The 24,363-nt window shown below is 41.6% G+C and overlaps 2 protein-coding genes across 9 annotated transcripts in view; one reads left to right on the forward strand and one right to left on the reverse strand.

Moving 5' to 3' along the window:
* The window catches only part of LOC122548449 (uncharacterized), a 184,883-nt gene extending 170,688 nt beyond the window's left edge, over positions 1-14,195 (forward strand). For 6 of the 8 annotated variants that reach the window (XM_043687136.2, XM_043687140.2, XM_043687138.2 and 3 more), the window contains one exon: positions 1,625-2,710. In XM_043687136.2, coding sequence (XP_043543071.2) covers positions 1,625-1,741 — 117 coding nt within the window. In that variant the 3' untranslated portion in view covers positions 1,742-2,710. Of the gene's footprint in view, positions 1-1,624; positions 2,711-13,822 lie in introns of those variants that run through there. The other 2 variants (XM_087983087.1, XM_043687141.2) reach the window with 2 other exon arrangements.
* An 889-nt stretch (positions 14,196-15,084) lies between these two features.
* The window catches only part of cdk19 (cyclin dependent kinase 19), a 388,472-nt gene continuing 379,193 nt past the window's right edge, over positions 15,085-24,363 (reverse strand). The window contains exon 15 of the transcript XR_015754380.1: positions 15,085-15,147. The gene's annotated coding sequence lies outside the window, so the exon portion shown is untranslated. The remainder of the gene's footprint in view (positions 15,148-24,363) is intronic.

The raw sequence follows: 24,363 nt of genomic DNA on the forward strand, positions 1-24,363 counted from the left end.
TATTATTTAAACATTGGACAAGCAGTATGGAATATTAGGGACAATAAGTGGTTCAACGAGATGGTGGTGAGTTAGAGCTGGTTGTTGTCAGTATATATTTCTCAGTAATATCGCCAGTTGATAGATGTAGGTGGATGTATGAATATTCCAGGACTGGCAGCTATACAATGGGAATAACATCTCCTTCTCTCTTCATAATGCCTATTTGCTCATCACCCTGGCAACCAATCTCTCCCATGATGGGCAGAAAACCAGTTGGGCCAGACAGCCCTGGCAGTAACGAAGATGTTGCAATCTGTATCCAAGGTACCAGGCCTTAACTTCTGGAGGGATACAACTCTGAGCATTTAAAGTGCTTATCTGCTTCCGTATGCCAGTACTTCTCTTACCACTTGATGATCTCTCACAAACTAATTGACTGGAGATCTCCTATTCAGTGGGATGGCTATAGGTAAAGATCAAGGTTCTCAGTTAATTGCTGATTCAGTACCTTATACTGACACTTGATTTCTCTGTACTCTTTATTGTGTTTTATCACTTCACATTGTGTTCTATGTTCCTATTACTAGCTTAGCATCTCTACTAATTGAAAAACTGATTCGTCTTATTCAATTTTTTCTGAAAGTCACGACCTTAATGAGGCTGTGCATTTTAACTTGCCACTACCTAAAATTAGAGCTGAAAAATGTGTTGCTGGAAAAGCGCAGCAGGTCAGGCAGCATCCAAGGAGCAGGAGAATCGACGTTTCGGGCATAAGCCCTTCTTCAGGAATGAGGAAGGTGTGCCAAGCAGGCTAAGATAAAAGGTAGGGAGGGCCATTGGGAATGCGATAGGGAATGCGACCTCCTTCCACCTATCGCATTCCCAACGCCCCTCCCCCAAGTCCCTCCCCTCTACCGTATATCTTAGCCTGCTTGGCACACCTTCCTCATTCCTGAAGAAGGACTTATGCCCGAAACGTCAATTCTCCTGCTCCTTGGATGCTGCCTGACCTGCTGTGCTTTTCCAGCAACACATTTTTCAGCTCTGATTTCCAGCATCTGCAGTCCTCACTTTCTACTACCTAAAATTATAATGAAGAAAAGAGTTCTTCTTCCCTAAGTTGGTTTAAGTCTTGCCAGTGTTTATCTAAGTATAAATTCTTCTCTTCAGGGAAAATCAAGGTTACTGTTATTCTTCTGATGCCTCCAATGTGAAGTAAATAACACAGTCTTGTCCCAGATGATCTTCCTACGATGATATGTTCTCATTTTATTCAATAGCAGGGCCACCATTATTTAAGTCCTTTAAATGAGCAAGGGAAATTGAAGTACAGTTATGGGTCAGGCTGTACAGATACTTCTCTTTCAATCTGTTATCTCTTTCAATCTGTTTTATCCAGCTTAAGGAATGAAAAATATACAATAAAATATTCAGTTTGGAAAATGGTTGTGCTGTTTTGCATTGTATATTTTCTATTTTAACCACAATATTTAGTAGAGGACATTATTCATTAATTTTGTACTTAGCTGTACTTACAAACAAAACTTCAAACATCTTTGCTACCTACACTATACTGAAACTTATTTGATTTTCTGACTGACAACATCTGCTTACCATGCTTTGATCTTCTTGTTTCTAATAGGTGCCAGTCAAAGCCTTGGGAGGAAAGCTCTATGTTCGGATCTCCGTACATATCTATAATGAACTGGAGCAGTACCAGAAACTTGCAGATGCAGTTGAAGAACTGACACTAGAGTAGGCTGGGGACAAACCATATAGTATTCTAACTGTCTTCTTACTGCTACACATCTGATTATACTATTGCCTTAATCAAAAGTACTATGTATAGAATTGACTTTTGACGATATTGACAAAAGGTAGTTTTGTTTGTAAAACCAGCAGAGATCCAGTATTATAACAATGCCCAATGGAGTAATATTCGAGTCATATTACAGATTAATGGGATAGATTAGAATTGTGAAAACTGAATGGATTTGTGTTTTTATCAATGTGCTTTTGCAGCTTCTGAAATGTCCACTGCCGCCTGTGGTAGATTAGCTTTAAAGAGCAACAAAAGTAGTTACATGGATTGGACTGAAGTATTTGTAGTTTGTCTTTTAAAGATGCCTTATTCATAAATGGAACTTTCAAGGGAAAAATCAATCCTAGCCCCTGAGTTTGATTAACATCAATCCTTGTGGTATATGTGGAAGATTGTTTTAGAGTCACTGGCCTAGAAATTCAAAGCCTTTCAGGAGTTGGAGAGGTAGTGCAGGGTATAAGCCCTGCCCAGAATTCTGAGAGCTGGGCATCACTGATATTTAACCTCAGGCTTCCTTGTCATAGAGTTGGAAGGTACTTTAACCTGTTGGCAAAGAAAACACTTGAAGTGAAAAAAATCAGCCCACTGCTAGCTCCAGAGCGGCCCTTGTGTAAGTAGGTGTAGATGTCAACTCTGGATGGTTTCTGGGGGTACAGGAGGGGTGGGGGAGGCACAGTGGTAATTGTTGTCACGTTTCTGAAAGCAACTGAATGGAATCTACAAAATTGGTCAGTCAATGTGCCTCCACAGTGTTACGACACGGGGTAAGCCCTTCTGCTAATTTAAACCAGAGTCGAGAGTGTGATACTGGAAAAGCACAGCAGGTCAAGCAGTATCCAAGGAGCAGAAGAATTGAAATTTCAGGCATAAGCCCTTCATCAGGAATGAGGCTTGTGGGCCAGAAGAGCTGGGAGATTAATGGGAGTGGGGTAGGGCTGGGGGGAAGGTAGCTGGGAATGTGAAAGGTAGATGGAGGTGGGGGTGAAATGATAGGTCAGAGAGGAGGGTGGAGCGGATAGGTGGGAAGGATGATGGATAGGTCAAGAGGACGTTGCTCTCTGAAATGATCTGCAAGTTGGTGTCCTGTCTCCCCAATGTAGAGGAGATCACATCGGCTGCAACGGATACAGTTGATGACGTGCTTGGAAGTACAGGTAAATTTCTGTCGGATATGGAAAGATCCTTTGGGGCCTTGGAGGGAGGTGAGAGGGAGGGGGAGATGTGGACACAGGTTATAAGCTTCTTGTGGTGGCAGGCAAAGATGCAGGGAATGGGGGTGGGTTGGTGTGGGATTCACAGAGGGAGTGGTCTCTCTGAATCGCAGAAAGGGATGCGGAGAGAAATATATCCTTAGTAGTGGGGACTGTTTGCAGGTGGCGGAAGTGGCGGAGGATGATGCGATGTATCCGGAGGTTGGTAGAGTGGAAGATGAGGACCAGGGGAGTTCTGTCTTTGTTGTGATTGAAGGGGTGGGGTTCAAGGGTGGATGTGTGGGAAGTGGAGGAGATGCGCTGGAGGGCATCGTTGACCACATGGGAGGGGAAATTGTGGTCTTTGAAGAAGGAGGCCATCTGGGATGTTCTGTGGTAGAATTGGCCCTCCTGGGAGCAGGTGCAGTAAAGGTGGAGGAGTTGGGAATAAGGGATGGCATTTTTACAGGAGGCAGGATGGGAGGAGGTGTAGTATAGGTAGCTTTGGGAGTCGGTGGGTTTGTAGTAAATGTCTGTGTTTATTCAGTCGCCGGAGATGGAGATGGAGAGGTCCAGGAAGGACACCTTCCCACCCTTCTGCTCCACCCTCCTCTCACGGAATAGCTCACCTCACCTCATAATCTGTTAAAGTATGAGTAACAGAGAACTACCCAACTTCCACTATTTGAAGAAAAAATTTAACACTTTATTCTTTAACTCCAAAAGAGAACATTAAACTACAACTATCTACACTGTAAACTTCCTTAATCTTAACGATATGTCTACCTTCCACTCCATAACAATATACTGATGTGATAAAACCCTGATTAAATTTTCAAAAAAATCAAGTTTCAAAACCAGCCCAGCTGTGTCGATTCGCCTGTGTAGATTCCTGAGTGATCTGCTGCAGAGTTTTCATATGGTAAGATACCTTTCAGAGGGAAGGTCTGTGGGCAGTATGGATGGTGCCCTTTGTCCCTCTGACTAACTGTTCAAAATGCCTGATTTTTATATCCCAAAATATTGGATCGTCTCATTGGTTTCATGTCATCAAAACAGTAAAATCCAAATTCAATTGGGTTTTAGTATCTTGAGACATAGTTTAAGCTAATTGGCTAAATTTGAATTGTTGCAGAAACATAACAACATAGCTCAGCTATTTGTTTTACAGCCAAATGTTACATTTTAATATTTTCCAGTACACTCTGCCTGCTAGGTGCTTGCCAGCTTTCACTCTCTCTTAAAGATACAGTACACCCCTACAACTTCATAACACCTCCCCCCTTAAAAAAAATTAACCATCATAATGAAAAGGTGGCTTCATTTTTTTTCTATTTCTTCATCACATTACCATGACATACATAGGACATTAACCTAAGTTCATATTAACTTCTGCGCGCACACACACACATATACAAAACATTGGTATCTATTCAATCTCATTATATTTTATCAGTTAAATCCGCGATAATGCATCTGCTATTACATTGTTACAACCCGCAACAAGTACAATTTGTAAATTAAAAGTCTGTAACAAAAGACTCCAAACAAATAATCTCAAATTCTTCTCTTTAAATTGTTCCAAGAATGTAAGAGGATTGTGAGCCATGTACACAAACATCTCTGACGCATTATTAGTGACATAAACATTAACATGTTGTAAGACCAGTACCAAACTCAACAATTCTTTTTCGATCATAGAGTATTTTTTTCTGGTGGGTGTTGAGTTTCTTTGAAAAGTATCTAACTGGCAGTTCAATTCCATCATCATCTTCCTGTAGCAGTAGAGCTCCACCTTCTATGTTGCTAGCATCGATTACAACTTTGAAGTGTTTCAAAAAATTTGGTAAAGCTAAAACTGGTGCGGTGGTTAATACTGCTTTTAAATTGTCAACTGCATCCTGGCATTGTTCTGTCCGCCAAAAGTTTGTGTTCTTCTTTCGCAAATCTGTTAACGGTGCCACTGTGCTGCTGAAGATTGGAACAAACTTCCAGTAGTATCTGCTTAGTCCCAAAAATCGAAGTACCTCTTTCTTCGAGGTTGGTTGTGGAAATGCCTCAATGACCTTTGTCTTTGCATTCCTTGGGGTTAACCTTTTGTCACCTATGTAATGTCCCAAGAACATCACCTCTGCCTTTGCGAATTCAGTTTTGTTTAAGTTTATTACCAGGTTTGCTTCTCTTAATCATTCAAAGAGCTCTGCCAACTGTACATTGTGATCTTTTCAGGACTCACTAAATATCACTACATCGTACAAATAGACTGCACAGTTTGTTAATCCAGCTACAACTCTGTTCATGAGTCTTTGGAATGTGGTGAGTATGTTCTTCATTCCAAAGGGCATCACTTTGAATTGATATAGCCCATTTGGGGTTGCAAACACACGACATTTCTTTCACTTTCTCTGATAAAGGTACCTACCAATAACCACGCAGTAAGTCCAACTTAGTGATGTAACAGGCTTGTCCAACTTTCTCTATACAGTCCTCCAATCTCACTATTGGGTATGAGTTTGATTTCATTATGGCGTTGACCTTCTGATAGTCCACACAAAATTGTTGTCTCCCGTCAGGTTTGGGGGCTAAGACTATCAGCAAACACCACTCGCTCTGACTCAGTTTGATGATATCTTCGTTGAGCATTGCCTCCACTTCCTTCTTGACCTGTCTGTCTTTGAAAGGATTAAGCATGTGGGAGGGAAGTGGGGGGGGGTGTTTTATCGAACCAGCATTCCCTACATCTACCTCATGCATAATAGCATTAGTCCTATTCATCTTATTCCTGTATATGTCCTCATACTGCTGTAACAAACCTTTCAACAGATATTTTACTAACCTGTCCCACTCCTCAAGGACTTCCTCATTATTGTATTTTGAGGCACATCAGATTCTACAACATCCACATGTGATTCCTCACTCTGCGGGGCAGTAACTAACACTTGTTTCTCCAGTTCCTTCTCTTTGTTCTAATAAGGTTTCAGCATATTCATATAACATGTCCAATACAGTTTTTTTCCTATCTGGCATCTTTACCAGATAGTTCACCTGACTCAACTTCTTCTCAATTTGATAGGGACCACCAAACCTGGCTTTGAAAGGATCGCTTATCACTGGGAACAATACTAATATGTCATCCAATGGGAAAATGTCTGAATCTCAGAATTTTTATCTGCCACCTGCTTCATTCTATGCTGTGCCCTCTTCAGGTGCTGTTTAGCAAACTCATCTATTTGATTTAGTCTTTCCCTCACCTCCGATACATAATCCAAGTGTGAGATCTCCAACTTCAGTTCTGTCAATTTCTCTTTAAGTAATTTCAAATTTCACTTCATGTCCGAATATTAACTTAAAAGGAGTAAACTGAGTAGAATCATTTGGGGCATCTCTAATGGCAAACAATACGAATGGGATACCTATATCCCAATCATTCGGGTAATCCTGACAGTATTCTCTTAATTATGGTCGTCAGGGTCTGATGCCACCTTTCTAAAGCTCCCTGAGATTCAAGATGATAAACACTTGATTTAAGGTACAGTATACCTAGGCTATCCTTGACTTTCTTAAACAGTCTAGCAGTAAAATTAAACTCTGACTGAATCTCTCTGGGTAGCCATACTGTGTAAAGAAAGATACTAACTCCTGTACCACCCTTTTTGCCCTAATGCTCTGTAATTGAGTTGCCTCCAGAAATCTGGTAGACACATCCATTATGGTTACAATCAACGAGGAGAAAGTGAGGACTACAGATGCTGGAGGTTAGAGTCGAGAGTGTGGTGCTGGAAAAGCACAGCAGGTCAGGCAGCATCAAAGGAGCAGGAGAATCGACGTTTCAGGCTTAAACTCTTCATCAGGAATCAGGAAGGGTTTATGCCCAAAATGTTGATGCTTCTGCTCCTTTGATGCTGTCTGACCTGCTGAGCTTTTCCAGTACCACACTGTTGACATCTGTTATGATTAACAAGTGTAAGTTCCCACTTATGGTTCTCAGGAGGGGACTTACACAATCAATCATAACCCGCGTGAAAGGTTTTTCGAATGCATGAATTGGCAACAAAGATGCTGGTTTTATTACTGCCTGTAGTTCACCTACTATTTGGCATATGTGACACATATGGCAAAAGTTAACGACATCCTTGTACATTCCAGGTTTTTGTATCTTAGCCTCAGTCTTCTGTACCCCTAGGTGATCTCCTACAGGTAGCTCATGTGCTACTGTAACACTTCCTGTCTGTATACTACCAACAACACAATCTGGTGCACTTCAGCCCATTTCTCCTCTGCACTAACCTGCTGTAGTTTCCATTTCCATCTTAGGATTCTATTTTTAGATAAACCTGCTTCCATCTGTCAAAATTTCAAACTCAATATAAGTCTGACCTGGTTCCTTCTTTATGTTTCTGAACCTCTGTCTATATGTTTCTGGTACCAATTCATAAACACACAAAATAGCCTGTTTGACATCTGCATAATCTCTTGACCCCTCATCTGACAGCACAGCAAATATCTCACCAGCTCTGCCTACCAGTTCAGTCTGAACTAGCATTACCCACTCTATCTGCCTAATCATTTTTCAGTTGAAATAAAGAAAGCTTTGACATCTTTCTCATCAAAATCATAGAATCCCTACAGCATGCTAACGGGCCCTTCAGCCCTACAAGTCCACACCGAACCTGCAAAGAGTATCCCAACCAAACCCATTCCTCTACATTTACCCCTAACCTACACATCCCTGAGCACTATGGGCAATTTAGCATAGCCAATTCACCTAACTTGCACATCTTTGGATTGTGGGAGGAAACCAGCGCACCCAGAAGAGGCTCGAGCAGACCTAGGGAGAATGTGCAAACTCCACACATGCAGCCATCTAAGACTGGAATCAAACCCAGGTCCCTGGCACTGTGAGGAACAGTGCTAACTACTGAGCCACCAAGCTGCCCTGAGGCAGTGTGGCAGTGTTTTAACATATTTGTATATATCACTACCTTCTCATTTACTCTCCATCCTGTTATCTTGACTTTCCTGACTAAGTTGCAATTTCTGAAGTTCAAACTCTCTCACCATTTCTCTCTCTGTCCTCTCTTTTTCTCTCTCCCTTTCTTCTCTTTCTCTCTTTTTCTCTCTTCTCTTTCTCTCTGTTCAGCTAAGAACCTCCTCTCTTTTTCCTCTCTCTCTCTTTCTCTGTCTTTCTTTTTCCTCGCTCTCTTTCTTCTTCTCCTCTCTCTTTCTCTTACTCCCTTTTTTCTTCTCTCTCTTTGTTATCTTCTAACTCAATTTTCCCTCAATTTTAATTTTATTTTTTCTAATTCTACTGCACTTGTCTGTTTCTCTAACACACCTAAGTGTTTGAGTAATTCCCTTACAATTACAGCTTTGTTTTTGTCCATGGTTAAACCCAATTCTAACCTCATTGCTAATTCTAAAAGTAAGGTCTTTTTCTTTCCTTCTGAACTTTCATGGTAAATTTAGGAATCATCTTCAAACCCCAGAACCTCTTTAGCAATTTTAAGAGCCATTTCTCTCACTTTTAATTTAACCAACCACAAGTAACACAAAATTAAACAAATTGTCTCACTACGTTTTATTTAAAGATCTAGGACACTAATCAGCAAGTGTTTAAATCTGCTGGGATCTTATGTGTTCAAATCCGTCCAAATCTCAGACTGGATCTGTCTAAACCTGTCCAAATCCCGGATGAGCCCCCAAACTGTTACGACGCAGGGTAAATCCTGCTAATTTAAACCAGATACACAGAAAAGCTCACCTTGTCTCATAATCTGTTAAAGTATGAGTGACAGAGAACTACCCAAATTCACAATTTAAGGAAAAAATTAACACTTTATTCTTTAACGCCAAAAGAGAAGATTAAACAACAACTATTTATAACTCTAACTCTCATTTCTCTTAACAATTTGTCTACCTTCCACTCTATAACAATATACTGATCCGATAAAACCCTGATTTAAATTTACAAAAAAATCAAGTTTCAAAACCAGCCAGCTGTGTCAATTCTTCTCTGTAGATTTCTGAATTGTCTTCAATCTTCTGCTATGCAAATTTTTCAGATGAAAAGGTACCTTTCAGGGAGAGAGTCTGTGGGAAGTCTGCATGGTGCCCTTTGTCTCTCTGGCTAGCTGTTCAATATGCCTACTTTTTATACCCCAACATATCGAATCATCTCATTGGTTTGATGTCAAAACAGTAAAATTCAAATTCGATTGGGTTTTAGTATCATGGGGCATAATTTAATCTGATTGGCTAAATTTGAATTGTTATGGAAACATAGCAACATAGCTCAGCTATTTGTTTTACAGCCAAATATTATATTTTAATATTTTCCAGCACACTTTGTGCCTGCTAGGTGCTTGCCAGCTTTCACACTCTCTTAAAGATACAGTACACCCCTACAACTTCATAATAATAGCTTCTGAACTTCCCAGTGGTACTAATTACTTCAGTCAAAGCTGTGTGTCAGGGAAGGGCAGGAGCAGCAGTAATTAGACTTGTTCTTAAAAGGTGAGAAGAAGGATTAGTTTTGTTTTTGATCTGTGAGGGAGATATTATGAAGGGCAGACAGGAAGGGGAGTGAAGACTGCAATCAGATAATCCATGATCTATATGGCAGATCAGGCTGGATGGGTTAAATGGTCTAATCCTCCTCCTATTTCTTATGATCACTTTTATTCATGATGACCTGGCTCCATGTTCAATGAACCTCCTTATGAACATACAAATGAGGTGCAGCAATAAACCATTCAGCTCCTCAATTCTGCTCCACCATTCAAAATGATTGTTGCTGATCTGGTTGTGTTTGCATTCCACATTCTCATCTACCCCAATAAATTTTGATTCTCTTGCATAACAAGAATCTATCTCCCTCTGCATTAAAAATATTCAACGAGTTTACCTCCACCACCTTATGGGGAAAAGATCTCCAAATTTGCACAACTTGTCTAGAGAAGAAAATTCTCCTGTTTCCTAAAAGGTGACCCATAATTTTTAAGCAGTGCCTTCTGATTCATAACTCACCCACAAAAGGAAACATTCTTTCCCATCCACCTTGTCAAGACCATTTCAATCAAGTCATCCTTCATTCTTCTGCACACCAATGGAAACAAGTCCAATCTGATCTACCCATCCTCAAAAAGCAACCCACTCATCCCAGGTGGTAATCCAGTAAAGTTCCTCTGAACTGCCTGCCAGATATTTACATTTACATCCTTTCTTAAATAAGGTGACCAAAACTGCACACATTATTTGAGATGTGGTTTCACTGAAGTGTAATATAAGTGAAGCATAACATCTTTACTTTTATATTCCGTTCCTCTCATAATAAAGGATAGCATTTCATTAACCATCTTAATTAATTGCTGCACTTTTTGTAACTCATGCTATAGAGCACCAATGTGCCAATATATTTCAGAATTCTGCAGTTATTAATACTGTCTTTTGCTTCTTCCAACCTTCGTGAACAACTTCACAATTTTCCACATTATATTCCATCTGATGGGGAATTGGTTTAGCTCAGTTAGCTGGATTGTCGGTTTGCAGAGCAGTGGGACATGAACAGTATCTCAGGTTAAATTGCCACCAGTTGCTTCTCTCTCTAATAAGAGAGCAGCCCTATGGTCTGGTAAGACTATGGCAACACAACAACTCCATCTGCCAGCCTTTTCTCCACTTAGTCAAACCATCTATATACATTTGCACTCTTCTTTGTGCTCTCTTCACAGCATTCTTTCCCACTTATCCTTCTGTCATCTGCAAATTTACTTTCTAATCCCTCATTTACTAATCCCTCCCATAACAAAGGGACTGTACTTGTCACATTCTACCAATCAGAAAAAGATTATTTTATGCATGCTCTCTGTTTTCTGCCAGCCAGCCAATCTTCTATCCGTGTTATAATATTACCCTCATGCCATGAGTTTTTATTTTCCACTATTTCTTTTGCTGCAGTGCCCTATTAAATACCTTCTGGAAATCCAAGTACATCTACAGGTTCCTCTTTATGCACAGTGTATGTTGCCTATTCAAAGAATTCCAATAAATTATTTAAACATGGTTTCCTTTTCACCAAACCAAGCTGATTCTCCCCAATTAAGTTGAGTTTGTCTAAGTGCCTGACTAATTATCAATTCAAGCACTTTCTCACACAGATCTCAAGCTAACTGGCTTATAGCTTTCTGTTTCCCTCTCTTATTGAACAGAGGAGTTCTATTTACTACATTTCAATCTGACAGAAATTTTCCAGAACACCAATGAATCTACTATCTCATCAGCCACCTTTCTTAAGATTCTAGTGAGCTGCCTTCTTGAACCACCGCTGTGAGTTGATCCACAATGCCCTTAGGGAGGGAATTCGGGATTTTGACTCAGTGACAGTGAAGGAATGGCGATATATTTCCAAGTCGGTATAATGAGCGGCTTGGAGGGGATCTTAAAGTTAGTGGTATTTCCATGTATCTGTTGACTTTGTCCTTCAAGAAGGAAGTGAATGTGGGTTTGAATGGTGCTCTCTAAGGATCTTTGGTGAATTTCTGCAATACATCTTGTAGATAGTACACACTGCTGCTACTGAGCATTGGTGGTGGCAGGAGTGGATGTTTGTGGATGTGCTACCAATTAAGCGGGCTGCTTTATCCTGCATGGTACCAAGTTTTTTTGCATGTTGTTGGAGCTGCACGTATCCAGGCAAGTTGGGAATATTCCGTCTTGCGTTTTGTAGATGGTGGACAGGCTTTAGGGAGTCAGGAAGTCTAGGTCAAATAGAACCCATGATTTTAGATGATCTCGAATAGAAGATTTTAAGTGAAGGATACTGATCATGTTTTATACTGGTTAGAATATGTTGAGTAGTTGAAACATAGAATCACATGGTCATGGTCATTATGGCACAGAGAGAGCCCATGCACTGGAGCCCATACCAGTGTGTTCTCTGAAGTGTAAGGTCAGATCAGAAGCTGCTAGTCGAACCTTCATTTCAGCCATGCTAATAAGTAATATATAACTAGCTCATGGCTGCAAGAGGTGAGGACAACTAATGGCAGCTACAGTCGCCACAACAAGTAAAAGTATTCCTAGCCTCTGAGCTGTTCTTGTAGCCATTTGTTTGTGGTGAATCCAGTTGAGTTTCTGGTCAATGATAACCTTCAGGATGTTGATGGTGGGGGATTCAATGATGGCAACACCATTGAATGTGGTGGTTAGATGGTCTCTTATTGGTGATGGTCATAGCCTGGCATTGTGTTGTACCCACGTTACTTGCCACTTGTCAGCCCTAGCCTGGATAATGTTCAGATCTTGTTACATTTGAACATGGACTGCTTCAGTATCTGAGGAATCACGAATGGTGCTGAACATTATGCAATCATTGGCGAACATCTCCACCTCTGACATTGGAGTGAAGGTGGTTGATGAAGCAACTTAAGATGGTTGTGTCTAGGACACTACCCTGAGGAACGCCTGCTGAGATGTCCTGCAGCTGAGATAACTGACCTCCAACAATCACGACCAATTCCCAATGTGTCAGGTATGACTCCAACATTGGAGAGTTTGCCCCGTGATACCCCTTGATGTCAAGGGCTGTCACTCTCACCTCCCCTCTGAAATTCAGCTTTATGTCCATGTTTGAACCAGGGACTGTAATGGGGTCAGGAGCTGAGTGGCCCTGGAGGAACCCAAACTGGACGCCGCTGAGCAGATGCTGTTTGATTTTTTTCTTTATTTTTCCCCGATACTCCTGTTTTGTTTTCTTTTTTTCCCCTCCCCTACACTACCGCCTAACAGCAGTAGTGCTTTTTTCCCCAGCATCCATGTTGTGTGTGCGCGGGTGTCAGATGCTGCTTGATAGCTCAGTTTATGACACCTTCCACCACTTTGCTGATGATTGAGAGTAGACTGATGGAGTGGTGATTGACTGAATTGGCTTTGTCCTGCTTTTTATGAACAGGACATACCTAGGCAATTTTCCACATTGTCGGGTATAATTGTACTGGTCAGCTTAGCTAGGAAAGTAGCAAGATCTGGGCCACAAGTCCTCAGTACTATTGCCGGAATGTTGTCAGGGTCCATAGCCTTTGCAGTATCCAGTGCTTCCAACCCTTTCTTAATATCACGTGGGATGAATTGAATTAGCTGAAGACTAGTATTTGTAATGCTGGGGACCACTGGATAAGGCCAAGATGGATCATCCACTTGGCACTTTTGACTGAAGATTGCTGCGAAAGCTTCAGCCTTATCTTCATCTACTTTATGATTGCGATGCATGTTCAGATGCAGAATCTCTAGTTTCTTCCTTTTTGTTATCTTTGCACCAGTTAGTCCTGACTGTTGGTGTACTTTTAGTGTTTTTTTGTCTCTTTCTACCATTCTCTGACCTTCATTTCCAGTATTACAAATTTGCTTTCTTGTCAAGGACTGTAATCTTGAATTGCTACATCCACCCAATCATGAACCCTCACTCCCATTGTTTAGATTAAAGCACTCCCTACTCACCTACTTAAGTGGTTTACTAGAACACTACATGGTTCTACTGCTGCCAGTACAATCTCCCACTACTGATGTGAGTTCCCCACTTAGTCTTTGAGCTATGTTATTATTTAATTAATATGTGCCCTATACCAATTGGTATATGACTCAGAATAATCTAGAATATATTAGCTTTGAGATTCAGTTTAGTGCCTAGTTCATTATTCCCAAAGCAGGAAGAGCCTTTCTTAACACCAGCTAAGCTGCATCTTGATGCTTTTCAGTAAGTTCTGATGATGAATCATTCTTTGCTAGTCTGTGTGGGAACCATTCAACAGAATTTACCATATCATTTCTCCAGCAGGGCCTCGAGGATATTAAATATTGACTGATGGACTTGTGGTAAAAGGAGCTTTTTTACTTATATTTCTGCACAAGAAACAGATAGTACAGAACTGTCCAACTACCTGGAGCATTCCATGCCAATGTGGCCAGACCTATCCTTTGTAACACTGGGGACAGATGACACTTGGTATTTGCATACGGAGTCTCTATGCACAGCTTGATGCAGCTGCCCATGGTGGTAACCATTGAGATGAGGCCAATGTTATATTTGCATTTCCCTCTTTATCATTTGTAAATCGTATTCTGTCAATTCAGTTAATTATTGACTTCCAAAGTACATGTTAATCGTTAAATAAAATTCAATCATTCACCCCTTCTCCTTCTAATTGTCCTTTTGTGAAGTGCACTAAACATTTGTCTGATGATTTGACTTAGTGGTTTAGCTCAATATTGAGCAGTGTATGCATAAGTGCTTTGTGATTTGTACTGAGATGTTTGTAAAAGGCTGAATTACAAGTATTATCTGCCAGAATTTCAGATGAATTTTCCAAACAGCTGCTGCAAATTCCAGCAACAAAAAATGTATACGCCATCAGTTGTGACGCAGTGGCTGATTTATTTTTTGCTGTGTCAATTCACAGGTCCCTGTCTGTAAAGTCCTGGGAGTTCAATAATCACATTATTATGAATGAACCCTTTAAGGAACTGAGCATTGAAAGTTTCGTCAGTTAAATAAAAGCATAGTCAATGGCCTGCCACTCCTCCGCAGCCCCACAAATTATAAGCTAAATAAAACCAATGCACATTTCATCCATATGCTATCAGAATAAATAAAACATAGCTACTGCAAAATTTATGAATGAATTAAAAGCAATGGGTATTAATTAATGTGTCAGGAGTGCAAGTTTAGCTTTACTTAGCTTTTTTTATTATAAATTATGCAGGACAATGTCTGGCTAGATTTTCAGAATGAAAATAAGTTGAAAGGCCTGAATAAAAACCCCAAATTGAAATCAAGTGAACTTATTTATCAATATGCTGATTTTGATAAATACATTCATGCTTTATATATGTACCATTTATATGTATATTTATCTTTTTAACATGAAAGTTGCAAGATGTAGGCCATCATAAAAGCTGAGGAAGGAGATTGAGGCAGTGGTGGCACTGAAAATGTAGGAATGGCTGTATTTGAGCCAGCAGGACGTGACAAGGTAGTTTGTTGCTAATGTTCAAAAGTCCATAAAGAGCAGCAATGTGTAGCAACTTGATCGGGGGCTGGCGACTTTGAACGTAGGCTGTGCAACATCTTCAGTAGTGGCATTATTGACCTGAAAGAAACTGGAGAGGGCAATTTGGAACATGAACCACTAAATACCTAGCTGAAGGACTAAAGGGGAGGGCAATGCAGGACTGAGCAGAACAGCCAAAAAACAAGCAGCATAGGCTAGCCCAGGGGAGAGACAAAACCTCAGTGAAGAGCAGATCATTTTTAGAAGCTGAATGAAAGCAATATAAAATTAGAAATAATGTACTTTAAGTTTAAATATTTAAAGTGAATACATCTTGAGAAAGAAAACTGCTTGGATCTGGGTAACAAAGTTTAGAAACTTGCATATGGTAATCATACGCTGTCATCCTTCTTTTAAATTGATAGCTAATATGCTCTTTGAATTTCTTTTAAAGCATAGCAGTAAAATGCCTAGTTAAAGTTTACTGTATTGCAAAAGTTATGATGTAGATGCCTTTGAGAAATACATAATGATATTAAAGAAAATTGCAATGCGTATTTTCAAAAAGAAAATAATAGAGAGAAACTCATTCATCATACAGATTGAGTGACAGCAGTAAGAACTGCCAACTTCGATCATTTCAGTTTTATTGGTTCTGTCCCATTAGGAACAAATTTTAGCTGATTGACCTCTATGAGCTTTGCTTCCTAACAAGATGTGATTTATATACTCTGGTGAACTATACAATATGTGATTTATTTGGGTGAAGACTTCTAGTGAAATATAATTCGCTGGATGCCCACAAGGGATTTGAAGTTGGGTGACATGTAATCTCCATCAGATGACCTTCCTGCCACCTACCCACCTGGCACCCACCACCAAGCTGTCTGAAATATGTTGGGTTGTGGAGGTCTGCCTGGTCCTGGGCTTATAAGCCCCTTAACTGGACACAGGGTCTCATTCCCCATTCACCCATCATTTAGAATTTATAAGGGGTTTAGAGGTTTAATTAGTAGAGTAATATGTGGACAGTTCATTAAGTACAGAAACTTGGTCCACGCTTTCTCTCAACCTGAGTCTGAAAGTCCAGTATATTTGGGAATCTCTGGGTATTTTTAAGACCAGAAGAGGTAGAAGCAGAAAGATCCCATTCAACCAAGTGAGTATGCTGTATCATTGCTGATCTGTATACCCTCAATTCCACATTCTTACCTCTTCCTCATTGGCTTGATTCTCTTACTGAATAAGAGTCTATCTGCCTCAACCTTAATGACACAGCCTCGCACCCCTCTGTGATAAATAATTCTATAGATTCATTACCCTCTGAGAAAGTAATTCCTCCTCATTTCTATCTTTAATGTGTGATCCCTTATTCTGAGATTATGCCCTCTGGTACTGGACTCCTTCACAAGGGAAACAACCTCCTTACATCTCCACGATCAAATCTCCTAAGAATCTTGTATATTTCAAAATCTTTAAAAATCCTTAACTTTTGTGACAACTCTGGTAATAGTGGGGCTTAGTTTCCAGCACAAGTCCTCAGTGGGGCATGACGTGGGCTGGATGTTATGCTGGGTGTCCTCCATTGTGGATCACTAGGCCCATCAAAATTAATACAAACTCCTCCCCTCCAGGCCATCCCATTTTCTCCATCTCCTGGCCTCTTGATCCTGGATCCCACCAGCCAACTCGCTATAGCAACCCCAGAATAACCTGCCAGTGTAGGCTCCTCCTTGGGAACTGCTTGGAGTTGCATTAATGACTATTGCTTGGACATCAGAATTACTGGCTAATCTGATTGGCTGGCAATTCTGTAAGGAGAAAGTGAGGACTGCAGATGCTGGAGATCAGAGCTGAAAATGTGTTGCTGGAAAAGCGCAGCAGGTCAGGCAGCATCCAGGGAACAGGAGAATCGACATTTCGGGCATAAGCCCGAAGAAGGGCTTATGCCCGAAACGTCGATTCTCCTGTTCCCTGGATGCTGCCTGACCTGCTGCGCTTTTCCAGCAACACATTTTCAGCGCTGGCAATTCTGTAAGGTGGGGAAGCAGCCTCACCCTGGTACAATTAAAGCTGCTCCCAGTCTTAAATTGTTTTGGAGTAACCTTAAATATCCCAACTTCTTAGCCAGGGATGGGCATGATGGGTACATTGCAGTTCATACAATCCAGCCTGAGTAAATCCACAAGTACAACAGAACAATAGGACCAAATCCTCCTGGGTGTTTGATACATATCTGTATTTATCAGAAGTGGACAGACCCATGGACTGCATCTATCATCCAGATTGTTAGTGGCACACAATCCTTAATATTGATACCAGTGTCTTCACTTCCACGTCATTAGGATGACCCTGTAGAACTCAGAAGTTTTATTGTGACTTATAACTGGAAACTGGAAACCTTCCAATGCAACTTCTCTAAATGGGGACAGCAATGAATAGCATTGGAAAAAAAAACAGTGAAGGAGAAAGCCTGGATAGAATGTCTGTGTTAGGTCGGGAATTTTGTACATGACGCCTTTTTGGGGGCAGTTTAAATCCTTTTGACCCCTACAGATTCCAATAAAGACACTATTAATGAAGCGAAATTGCTGCAGCTAAATACAAAGGTCAGAAGAGACTCTTGAGAGATGTCAGTAGTGTATGTGCAGATGGCATTGACTGAAGAAAATACCATTCACTGTTAATATAGATTTGCAGAAACTAGTTAGTCCTCAGTTGAAGTGACTGTTGTCAGAAACACCATGGCTGAAAATGTGTTGCTGGAAAAGCGCAGCAGGTCAGGCAGCATCCTTGCCTGCTGCGCTTTTCCAGCAACACATTTTCAGCTCTGATCTCCAGCATCTGCAGTCCTCACTTTCTCCTCAGAAACACCATAACAACTTTAAATGAGGCCGAGTTTCCCATATAAATCAATGTTAAAGCCAGGCAGCGTTAGATTCCTGCGGACATATTTTTTACTGAAAAAATGTGTAAAGGTTGAAATACTTTATTGTCTGTATTTCTCACTAAAATAACTTGAAAAATCAGTCACTAAATATAAAAGGTTTAACAAAGTAATAGAACCAAATATTCTTGAATGGCCAGTAGATGGCAACCTATACAAATGCTATTAATGATCTAAAAACAGAAAGTGATGGAGAAACTCAGCAATTCTGGCAGCATCTGTAAAGAGAGAAAAAGTTGACATTTCAAGTCCAATATGGCTCTTTTTCAGCTAATGAGGTTTTGAAGCTTGCATTCCTTAACATCAGAGGCAGATGGTGGTTGGCGGGGGAGGGGGGGGGGTGCGATGTTTCAGGTCAGAACCTTTCATCAGGACTGGGGTAGGGGAAGGGAGCTGTGAAATACTTCAGGCTACACATCTTTGATAGAGACTTCACACTGTTTCAGAAAAGAAGACAAAACATTTCTTGGTAAAACAATGAGTGAGATACACATGAAGGATGGGACTTCAGCTAGAATTCATGCAGGTTAAGGTGGAGCCAGAGACTGTCACTGGGGAAGGAGATATGGCTGTAAAGTGAGTTTGGCATGCAGTTGGAGGGAGATGGAAAATTATTTTCCAAGTTGGACATATGTGGAAGAGAAGTGATGGTGAATTAAACACTCAAATACAAATAAAATATTGCAGGCATTGGAAATCTGAAATAAAAGTAAATTACTGGAGAGAGACTCAGTCGGTCTGGCAGTATCTGTGGAGTCCAATATGACTTCTTCAGATTTCATCAGATTCAAAACATTTACTATTTTTCTCACACTCGATAAGCTTCTCCAGCATTTCATGTTTATATTTCCAGCATTCACGGAATTTTGCTTTTATTTATGCAATTAACGATCATTGTATCAGAAATTAAAACAACGTTGTTTGTAATCTGGTGTTGCTGTCATCAACAATCCCAAAAGTAATATATACAGTTTGCATTCAAAAATGAAAAGCTGTTACTCTTGCAAAATAGAGACCATTGACTCTGTCCAATGCAACAAACCCTCCGTCCAATGCACCTCCGCCCTCAGACTCCACCCCTCCAACCGTATCAAGGACAGAACGCCCCTGGTGCTCACCTTCCACCCTACCAACCTTCGCATAAACCAAGTCATCCGCCGACATTTTCGCCACCTCCAAAAAGACCCCACCACCAGGAATATATTTCCCTCCCCACCCCTTTCCGCCTTCCGCAAAGACCGTTCCCTCCGTGACTACCTGGTCAGGTCCACACCCCCCTACAACCCACCCTCCCATTCTGGCACCTTCCCCTGCCACCGCAGGAACTGTAAAACCTGCGCCCACACCTCCTCTCTCACCTCTATCCAAGGCCCTAAAGGAGCCTTCCACATCCATCAAAGTTTTACCTGCACATCCACTAATATCATTTATTGTATCCGTTGCTCCCGATGCGGTCTCCTCTACATTGGGGAGACTGGGCACCTCCTAGCAGAGTGCTTTAGGGAATATCTCCGGGACACCCGCACCAATCAACCTCAACACAACGCCCCGTGGCCCAACATTTCAACTCCCCCTCCCACTCTGCCGAGGACATGGAGGTCCTGTGCCTCCTTCACCACCGCTCCCTCACCTCCAGACACCTGGAGGAAGAACGCCTCATCTTCCGCCTCGGAACACTTCAACCCCAGGGCATCAATGTGGACTTCAACAGTTTCCTCATTTCCCCTTCCCCCACCTCACCCTCGTTCCAAACTTCCAGCTCAGCACTGTCCCCATGACTTGTCTGGACTTGTCCGACCTGCCTAGCTCCTTTTCCACCTATCCATTCCACCCTCTCCTCTCTGACCTATCACCTTCATCCCCTCCCCCACTCACCTATTGTATTCTATGCTACTTTCTCCCCACCCCCACCCTCCTCTAGCTTATCTCTTCACGCTTCAGGCTCACTGCCTTTATTCCTGATGAAGGGCTTTTGCCCGAAACGTCGATTTCGCTGCTCCTTGGATGCTGCCTGAACTGCTGTGCTCTTCCAGCACCACTGATCCAGAACCTACTCCTGTTCCTATGTTCCTTTGAGCAAGGAGTGGCATCACAGGAAAACTATAAGCTCATTGGTCCATAGCTGCTACTTTGATTATCTATTATAAGTTGATTTAATAGAAGAAATGTTTTACAAATTAAAAACTAAAAGACTACTAAGAATTTTTTTTTAAATGCAAATTAAGAACTACGTAAACAAAATAGTAATGTCGAACTAGGAGATGTGCTGTACTCGCATGCTGTCGAAATGAGTGGACCCTATTGTGATTCATATTGACCACATCTATAACAAGTGCTGGTTGTTTGAGGAACTCTGGCTCAGACTTGATGAGCTGGAGTCTGAGCTTCAAAACCTGCAACATGTCAAAGAGGAGGAGAGTTATCTGGACACAGTTTCAGGAGGCAGTCACATCCTTTAGACCCTGAATGCAGTCAGTGATCAAACCTGTGAGCAAGGCAGCTGGAGGGATCCAGGAGATAATGCTGAAGGAGCTTCAGCCCCTGAGCTTGACTGACAGGTTCGAGATTCTTGCTCCCTGCGTAGATGAGAGTGTGGATGAAGGGGGAATGAGTAAACTGACCATCGCGCTATGATACAGGGAGTAATTCAAGAAAGGAGAGAAATAGAGACGTAGTTGTAATCGGGTGGTATAGTCAGGGGAATAGACACTGTTCTCTGTGGAGAAAGTGAGGACTGCAGATGTTGGAGATCAGAGCTGAAAAATGTGTTGCTGGAAAAGCGCAGCAGGTCAGGCAGCATCCAAGGAGCAGGAGAATCGATGTTTTGGGCATAAGCCCTGCTTCAGGAATGAGGAGGATGTCCCAAGCAGGCTAAGATAAAAGGTAGGGAGGAGGGACTTGGGGGAGGGGCGTTGGGAATGTGATAGGTGGAAGGAGGTTAAGGTGAGGGTGATAGGCCAGAGAGGGGGTGGGGGCGGAGAAGTCGGGAAGAAGTTTGCAGGTCAAGAAGGCAGTGCTGAGTCTGAGGGTTGGGACTGAGATAAGGTGGGGGGAGGGGAAATGAGGAAGCTGGAGAAATCTGCATTCATCCCTTGTGGTTGGAGGGTTCCTAGGCGGAAGATGAGGCGCTCTTCCTCCAACCGTCGTGTTGCCATGGTCTGGCGATGGAGGACCATGGCGAAGTGGGAGGGGGAGTTAAAGTATTCAGCCACGTGGTGGTTGGGTTGGTGCAGGTATCCCAGAGGTGTTCTCTGAAACGTTCCGCAAGTAGGCGGCCTGTCTCCCCAATGTAGAGGAGGCCACATCGGGTGCAGCGGATGCAGTAAATGATGTGTGTAGAGGTGCGGGTGTTCTCTGTGACCAAGAGTCCTGAAGGCTGTGTTGCTTGCCTGGTCCCTGAGCTCAGTATATCTCATCTGGGGTGTAGAGGAACTCCCAGTGAGAAGGGCAAGATCCAGTTTTCATGGTCCACGTAGGTATCAGATACAGTTAGAACAAAGAAAGATATTCTGCTGAGGGGATATGAGCAACTAAGGACTAAATTAGAAAGAGAACTAAAAAGGTAATAATCCCTGGATTACACCTGAGCCACAAGCAATTGGAAGATTAAAGAGGTAAATGCAGGGCTCAAACCTTGGTGTGGGGGGCATCCGAGATGGCGGCAACCCAGCAAGTCTGAGTCTACAGTGCTCCTGGGCAAAGTGGACCACCCGCCTCCACCACACTCACGCCCGGTCATGTTCCGGCTGCAGAGCTATAAGGTGAGGCAGGTACTCTTGGAAGCTTCCAGGAATCTTAGGAAAGATCCCCAAGTCATGATTTATAAAGGATCCAAGATTATGTTATTCCAGGACTTTTCCCCAGCTTTGGTCTGAAAGAGGAAGGCATTTGACAAAGCGAAGGAGTGTTTAAGGGACTTAAATATTCAGTACTCCTTGCGCTACCCAGCAATGCTGCGCTTTAACCATGAAGGGTCTGTGTATAACTTCGGATCGCCGGAAAAGGCCAAGGAATTTTTGGACTCTCTTAGATAAATTGTAAGAGATAATTGATGTTGTTTTGTTCTCCCCCCGGTTTACACACCCCCTTTTTTATATATTAATCCCTTTCTTTACCTTACTGTTTAATATTATCTACGGGGGGTGGGGAGAGGGGTTTATTTATTTGTTCTCTACTTAGCGATTTTCTACCTCCTTTTTTTATATATATATATAGGCCGGGGGATCTAGTTAATGTAGGTGGGGGGAGGTGGGTACCTATCCTATTTTATCTCTGTCTTTAGGAGCAGGGTTTGTTTTCCCCTGTTATTTTGTATTACTATATTTAATTATTAATTGTTAAGACTGTGTTATTTTATAGTTATATATGTTTTTACATGGTATTAACGTTACCAAATATATCCAGGTGTTGGTGTGGGGGCGGGGGGAGGGGTAGGGTGCTTACTGTTAACTCTAGCTCTGTAGTATATTTGAATTTTCTTCATTCTATCGTGGGGTGCCTGGGTCAAGGGTGGGGCACTGGTTGGGAGAGGATATGATGGACTTTTGGAAAGGAAGTGATGCTCCCTGGGAACAAGGGGGAAAATCTCCATGTTTTATATTTTTTTAGATTTTTTTTTATTATATTGATGTGAGTGTATTAAAGAGCCTTTATTTTTGTAAATTTTATATGCTCAATGCTCGGGATGTTCTGGATAGGGTTTCCCCTCCCGAGGGGTCTCAGATTTGCCCAGACGATTATGGTTGATCAGTCGGTTAAGTGGTGCACCTGGAATGTCAAGGGGAGTAATTCACCAGTCAAAAGGAAGAAAATATTATCAAACCTCAAGAAAGAAAGGGTTGATATAGCTCTCCTACAGGAGACACACCTGTCGGATAAAGAACACTTGAAATTACGACAGGGTGGATTTGATCAGCCCTTCTTTTTTTCCTTCAGTTCAAAAAGTAGGGGAGTTGTTATTCTTATTCGGAAGAATTTCCCTTTCAAAATCCTAAATCAGATAAAAGATGAATCTGGACGATATATTCTGATTAAGGCCCTTATAAATGGAGAGGACTTTAATTGTATTATGGATCTGAAAATAGATAGGATTCCCAAGAGTACTGCAGGAGTATCTCCCAGACTTAGACAACTGGTGGATCTGAACAAAGAATTAGGATTAGTAGATGTATGGAGATGCCTTCATCCACAGGGCAGAGATTTTTCTTTTTACTCCAATCCGCATAAATGTCATAGCAGAATCGATATGTTTTTTGCCCCCTCGATTTTTAAAAATTCCATATCATCCTAAAATAGGTAGTATAGCAATTTCGGATCACGCTGCTGTATATATGGAAATCAGGGCGAGGAACAACGGGACATCCCCTCGGCATTGGCGTATGGACCCCTTCCTAATGAAAGATAGTAAATTTGTAAAGTACTTCTCTCAAGAATTTAAAACTTTTTTAGAAATTAATTCAGGTACGGCTAGCAACCCATCAATGATGTGGGAGACCATCAAAGCTTACGCGCGAGGTTTGATCATCTCCTACTCAGCGACCCAGAAAAAATTAAAGGGAGAACAACAGCGTCTGCTCGAAGCTCGCTTAAAAGCAGCTGAAACAGCATATGCTGATAGACCTTCTATTATCAAATTGTAAAGGATTACGGCCCTTAGGACAGCTCTAAACACCACGCTTACCCAAACGGCTAAGAGGGAAATATTATTTGCAAAACAAAGGTTAAATGAATTTTGAGATAAACCTGGTAGATACTTAGCATTTCTCGCAAAGAAAAAAAAGGCCCCTCAAACTATCACGTCTATCAAGGAAAGTATGGGTATTCTGACTCATGATCACAAAAAGATTAATGCAATCTTTAAAAAATTTTATTCTGATTTATATAAATTGCAGGATTGCGAAGACAGGACTAGGAGGATGCAGTCATTTTTTAAAAACCTGAACTTTCTGGACCTAACTCCAGAACAGGTATCGGTCCTGAATGTTCCCCTAACAGTCCAAGAAATACTTGACACAATCAGGCAACTTCAGAGCGGTAAGGCACCTGGCCCAGATGGTTTTCAAGCTGAATTCTATAAAGAATTTACAGGAATATTGGCTGGTCCACTTATGGACATGTATAACTATGCATATAGTCAGGGCTGTCTCCCGCCTTCGCTGAAAGAGGCAAATATCTCTCTTATCCTTAAAAAAGGAAAGGACCCAGAAGATTGCGCGTCATACAGACCAATATCCTTGCTAAATGTAGATTTTAAAATCCTCTCTAAAACGTTAGCATTGAGGCTAGAAAGGGTATTGCCACATACCATAAAGGAGGATCAGACAGGGTTTATTAAGGGCCGTAGATCATCCAATAATATTAGAAGGGTTTTGAATATGA

Source organism: Chiloscyllium plagiosum, unplaced genomic scaffold (genome assembly GCF_037043375.1).
Source record: "Chiloscyllium plagiosum isolate Xiang-an unplaced genomic scaffold, Cpla_swu_hap1 HiC_scaffold_3, whole genome shotgun sequence".
Taxonomy (NCBI): Eukaryota; Metazoa; Chordata; class Chondrichthyes; order Orectolobiformes; family Hemiscylliidae; genus Chiloscyllium; species Chiloscyllium plagiosum.